Raw genomic sequence first — 5,638 nt, forward strand, 5'->3', positions numbered from 1 at the left:
ACTTCAGATCAGGTTGCTCAAGGCCTTACCCAATCAGACCTTGAACAATGGCAGGTTTGCGGAATCCATAGCCTCCCTGGGAAACCTATTCCAGTATCTCACCACCCTTACAGTAAAGAATTTCTTCCTAATATCTAGCTTAAATTTCCCCTCTTTCAGTTTGTACCCATTACTCATTGTTCTGTCACTATAGCTCCTGACAAAGAGTTCCTCTCCAGCTTCCCTGTATACCCCCTTCAGATACTGGAAGGCTGCTATGAGATCTTCATGCAACCTTCTCTTCTCTAGGCTGAACATTCCCAGCTCTCATCCTGTCTTCATAAGGAAGGTGCTCCAGTCTTCTTATCAACTTCATAGCCCTCCTGTGGACTTGCTCCATGTCCTCCTTCTTTTGGGAGCACCAGGACTGTACCCAGTACTCCAGGTAGGATCTCACATGAGCAAAGGAGGAGAATCAATTCCCTTGACCTGCTGCCCAAACTGCATTTGGTGCAGCCCAGAGTATGGTTGGCTTTCTGGCCTGCGAGTGCACACTGCTGGCTCATGTTGAGTTTTTCATCAACCATCACCCCCCAAGTCTTTCTCCACAGGGCTGCTTTCAATCACCTCTCCACCCAGCCTGCAGGTGTGTCTGGAATTGCCCTGAACCAGATGTAGGACCTTGCACTTGCCCTTGTTGAACTTCATGAGATTCACATGGGACCATCTCTCAAGCCTATCCAGATCCCTCTGGATGGCATCCTTCCCCTCCAGCGTGTCGATGGCACTACACAGCTCGGTGTCATCAGCAACTTTGATGAGATCCCACTTTGATCAATCCCGCCATCCAAGTCGCCGACAAAGATGAACAGCGGCGGTCCCAGTATCGACCCCTGAGGGGCACCACTCGTCACTAGTCTCCAGGCGGACAATGAGCCGTTGACTACAACTCTTTGCCGGCAGCTACTGAGAAGAGAAACGCTACACCCAGGCAGCGCAGCCCTGAAAATCGACCCTTGGCTGCGGAATGACCCGTCCGGCCCCACACCAACACAGCGCTCCCCGGCCGGGCCCGCCTGGGCGGGGCCCCCGCGCCTCCCGGGCGTCCCTGAGGGCGGTGCCAAGTGCCGCGGAGGGGGCGTCACACCCCCCCCGCGCGGCTCTCGCCGATCGCTCCTTGGTACAGCCCTCTCGCACTTCCCTGCCGCTTCCGGCCCTCCAGCGCATGCGCGCTCCCCGCGCTCGCGGCCCGGCCCCAGCGCCGGGCTATGCGCCTGCGCGCCGGCCCGCACGTCAGCGGCGCGCGCCGGAAGTGCCGGCGCCTCGCGGTGGGACTCGGCCGCCATGACCTCCGCGCTGGAGAACTACATCAACCGTATCCTCCGCCGGGACACGCGGCACTGGGGTGGTGGCACCGGCCTCCCCTCCTGAGCGGGGCCCTGAGGGTGGGCCTGGTCGTGGCAGCGCGGTTCTGGTGCTTGGGCCCGTTCTTGTTGGTGGTATCGGTTTCTCCTTACAGGAGATTGGCTTGCAGGCCGGAGGTTACCCAGAGAATAGGGTCCCCTACAACACTCAGTGCTGCCGGGCTGAGCCTTGCCTTATCCGTGATGAGGAACGAGATTTGCGGTGGGCCTGCTCCCTTAAAGAGCTGTTAACGTGTGTTTAGATACCAGCTTTGCATCATTTGCTCAAAAACCATGAGCTGGGGTTCTTGGAACGCTTTTGGTGCTAGTTTTTTTGTGCTCCTTGTAACCCATGGGCGTTTTCAGTTTTATTGACAAACAGTAAGATAATAACGCAGAATTTGTTAAGATGATGAATATGTGACCATCGAATTGGCATATTCAGATCTTCAGAAAGAAAAAGGTGCATAATGCTGGCCTCGAGATCACCACTGCAGAGCTGTTTTTTAGGGACTTAAAGTGTTTATAAAATTGTTTCCATTTTGAGGCAGTTCAGTTAGTAATGGGAAGAGAGGTGAGCTGAAATCTTTATTCTCTTTTTAAGGATTTTCATGTTTGTGTGTGACTGTTCGTGGTTGGGTGAAGAGAAACTTTAAAGGAGATGTTAATGAAAAATACTGTGTTGTTAAGTGTTATTATCAACCATGCTGCTTAAAAAAAAAAAACCACGCTGTTAGGCTTTTTGGGCTCTTAATGACTCATAAAACCTGTATTCAGAAAATGTTAATGGTTCTATTTCAGATGTGACTAAATATTTCCTTAATGAAATATCAGGTACTGTTGCAGTGATTACTTCTGATGGAAGAATGATTGTGGTAAGACTTACATTTTCTAACATTTTATTTTCCCCCATAAAGACTTTCCATCGTGGCAATAAAGAAGCTCTGTCAGGGTAGTCTCACAAATTCACACTTTTAAATTACATAGTATAGAATAATTGCCATAAAGCTTAAAAAAAGAATTTTATAAGCACTTACTGGTTCTTGCATGTCAGCTTTTTCCATTGATAAATTTGTGTGTGCAGATGCTCTGGCCTTTTTGTCAAATGGCTTTTTTTGTGGGAATGCACAAAAAATGCATTCTTCTTCTGTTCAGTAATTTAGTTTCCATTTAAAATGTCCTCTTTGTTCTGTAAGCTCTTCAACTTTCATGCTAAAGCCATTTCTTCCCTATGGCTATAGAAGAACATCAGCTGGAGAATTGCTGGAGAATTGTTGTGGGCTTCTGTTTATACCTGAAAAACTGAGAATAGGCCAACTTAATATATTAGACTGTATAATATTTTTGGTTTTATTGCTTCTGTGTTTTGGGGGATTTTTTCTTGCTTTGCTTCCCCTCATCTTTTATTGTTTTGGGTTTTGAGTGTAACTTAGTGGTATGATCATTGCAGGAGGATTGTATCTTTCTGTCTGTACTTAGCTTTGTGCAGCCTCTGGAAAGAGAAAACTGAAAAATACTTTGGCTTCACCAAATCTGCTTGGTTGAAGTCAGTCATAAAGATTTGAATGGAGTTGGTATAAATGACTTATTGTTAGATAATGTAAATGCATATTACCTCTCTTCAAAGGGCTGTTTTATGTGAGCTTGAATTTCTTAATCAATTAGTGATGGTAACTTTTATGTTACCATTTTTCCAAACACATACTGAAGTAGCACAAAAGTTGTGTATTTTTAAAATTAATTTTTAAAAAGTAATTTAGTAAGCACAAGTTAATCTCCTTCAAAGAGATACCACTTAAAATTGCTTGTTAGGAATGATTTCGAGATTGTTGACCACAGGAATCCAAGTTTCCTGTTCTTTGTTTTATTTAATTTATTTAATTTCTGGAAACTTCCATACAAAAAGCCAGTGTAGAAATAGTAAAATTAGTTGTCTATAGGAACATCACTGATAAAATGGAAAATTTACTTCTTTTAATGCTAAAGCTTATTGTGCCTTTTAGCATGAGCACGCAGTAATACATGTGTACTTTTCTTAAATTGATTATTGCTTTTAAACTTCCGTGCTGGTTGTATTTAAGGCAAAGAATAAAACCTAAACAGAACATCTGTTCTCTGTACCTTAGTATTGCCACCATGTTTAGGATATCCTTGAGAGCAAAGATGAAAAATTTTAAGGATAATTGGAGTGCTTTTTTTTTTTGTTTGTGTGGTTTTTTTTTTCAGGGAACGCTCAAAGGTTTTGATCAGACTATAAACTTGATTTTGGATGAAAGCCATGAAAGAGTGTTCAGTTCTTCACAAGGAGTTGAGCAAGTAGTGCTGGGCTTATACATTGTAAGAGGTGATAACGTGTAAGTATAGTATGTTCTTGCTTTAATCTTTTCATACAAATTTTGTGCGTGTGTGTATATATGTTTTTATTTCTTTGGTTTTTTTAATCTGTATAAGTCTTGATAGCCCCAGACACCTTGTATTTTTGTATCTGTGGGTAGCACTGAAAGTATTGTCAAAGCTGAGTCACCATCCCTGAAGGTATTAAAAAGATGTGTAGAAGTGGCACTTAGGGACATAGTTTAGTGGTGAACTTGGCAGTGTTAGGACTCGATCTTGCAGGTCTTTTCAAACCTAAATGACTATGATTCTGTATTAAATAGCAAACATCTACACTTCTTTTATAGAAGTGATTGCCTCATAATATTGAGATTGAGGATGATCTGAGGGCTGGAGCATCTCTCCTACAAGGACATGCTGAGAGATGATGAAGGAAAAGATAGAATAATGACTAAAAAATGAGATAGAACTTGCGTGCTAGAAGTCAGCAATCTGCTATACAAAGTTGACTTTCAACAGCTTTGGTTTTTTTTTTGTTTTTTTTTTTTAGAGCAGATGTTCACAGAGAGCACTTTTTAATCTCGAAAATCCTGGAAGGTTCTGACTTGACAGTGTAGCAAGTGTTGAAGCCAGTGTAGTGACATGTCAAATATATGAATTGATATTTGATGTAAAATTCCCTGACAAAATGAGGGTAAAAGCTCTTTGAGTGTAGAGAAAAGTACCTGGTGTGCCAAACCCTTGGGAGGGTTACAAGAGAAGTGGAAAGAAGGCCTGGTAAGTGGGTCAGCTGGGAAGATTACTTTTGCAGCAGCATTCTGAAACTGATGGCAAAAGTAAGATTATTTTTTTTATCTCATCTAAGAAAAAGTGTGTTGCAGTGACCAACACATGAGCCTGGATAGGAATTTTCATCCTCTAATTCTAATGGATACTTCTGTACAAGAAAATGCCAAGGCTTAAATTGATGTCTAGGTGCATTTATCTAATATCATTGAGAAAGTGGATCATTCTGAATGCTTTCATCACTTTTGACTTAAGCTTTTAAGGAAAAGTAATTTGACACATGTACAAAGGTGGGACTATGCATCTCATTCTACCAGTAGCTTTTCATTCAGACCATAAAAATGTGTACAAAACAGCAAGTAGCTGTTTACTACTTCACCGTTTCCTCATACAGTTGAAATGTATGATGAAAGACATCATCATACAGCCACATTACTCAAATATGTTCAAAATATGCTTCTGTGAAATATAATTTTTGTTTTTGCAATCTTAACAAACTCAAACATATTTATTATAAGTAGTAGTTCTGTATTCATGCAACTCTTCGACATGTTGAAATTCAGCATCCTTATAGGAAGAAGTAAAAAGAACCAACAGATAAGTAACAGTAACTTCAAAATAGGGAGCTTTCATGAAATAGGGAAGCTGTTGAAAAATAAAAAGAAAGAAAGAGTCATGGTACAAAGTACTTCCAGACATTCCAGTGTGCATCACTAGAAGTTTTCATGGAATATGTAGCATCAATCAGAAGAAGTTGGTATAGTTCAACAGCAAGTAAGGGTTGTTAGAAGATAAAATACAGCTTCTGTTTTAGAACTGTGTGATTTGATTTCAACAAATAATAACCTGATCTTTTCTTTTTTTTTTTTTGTTGCAGTGCTGTGATTGGTGAAATTGATGAAGAGACAGATTCAGCTCTTGACTTGGGGAATATTCGAGCGGAACCTTTAAACTCAGTTGTGCACTGAAAAGATGAAAATGCACAGGGACTTTGTAAATCTTTGGTTGTACAGACCTATTTAGCAATGTGGACAGTTTTTACAAATGGTGTTTAATTTGTTTAGTCACCAGTTTTTTATTATGAATATATTGTAGTTTTGCATGTAAATTAAAGTTTCTACATTTTGCTAATGATA

General features: G+C 41.3%; 1 protein-coding gene across 1 annotated transcript; it reads left to right on the forward strand.

The window, feature by feature from the left end:
- Positions 1 to 1,251: 1,251 nt before the first annotated feature.
- Positions 1,252 to 5,638, forward strand: LSM8 (LSM8 homolog, U6 small nuclear RNA associated). Its single transcript, XM_082279563.1, has 4 exons — positions 1,252 to 1,354; positions 2,217 to 2,257; positions 3,609 to 3,736; positions 5,380 to 5,638. The coding sequence occupies exons 1-4, from the start codon at positions 1,324 to 1,326 to the stop codon at positions 5,468 to 5,470; spliced, it is 291 nt and encodes a 96-aa protein (XP_082135689.1). The 5' UTR covers positions 1,252 to 1,323; the 3' UTR covers positions 5,471 to 5,638.

Source organism: Coloeus monedula (assembly GCF_965178545.1).
Source record: "Coloeus monedula genome assembly, chromosome: 4".
NCBI lineage: Eukaryota > Metazoa > Chordata > Aves > Passeriformes > Corvidae > Coloeus > Coloeus monedula.

Bases quoted from the DNA above. Each gene is read 5' to 3' on its own strand.
- LSM8 (XM_082279563.1), top strand. From the start codon at position 1,324: ATGACCTCCGCGCTGGAGAACTACATCAACC. The intron at 2,258-3,608 runs GTAAGACTTACA...TTTTTTTTTCAG, and splicing joins CTGATGGAAGAATGATTGTG to GGAACGCTCAAAGGTTTTGA. The intron at 3,737-5,379 runs GTAAGTATAGTA...TTTTTGTTGCAG, and splicing joins ATTGTAAGAGGTGATAACGT to TGCTGTGATTGGTGAAATTG.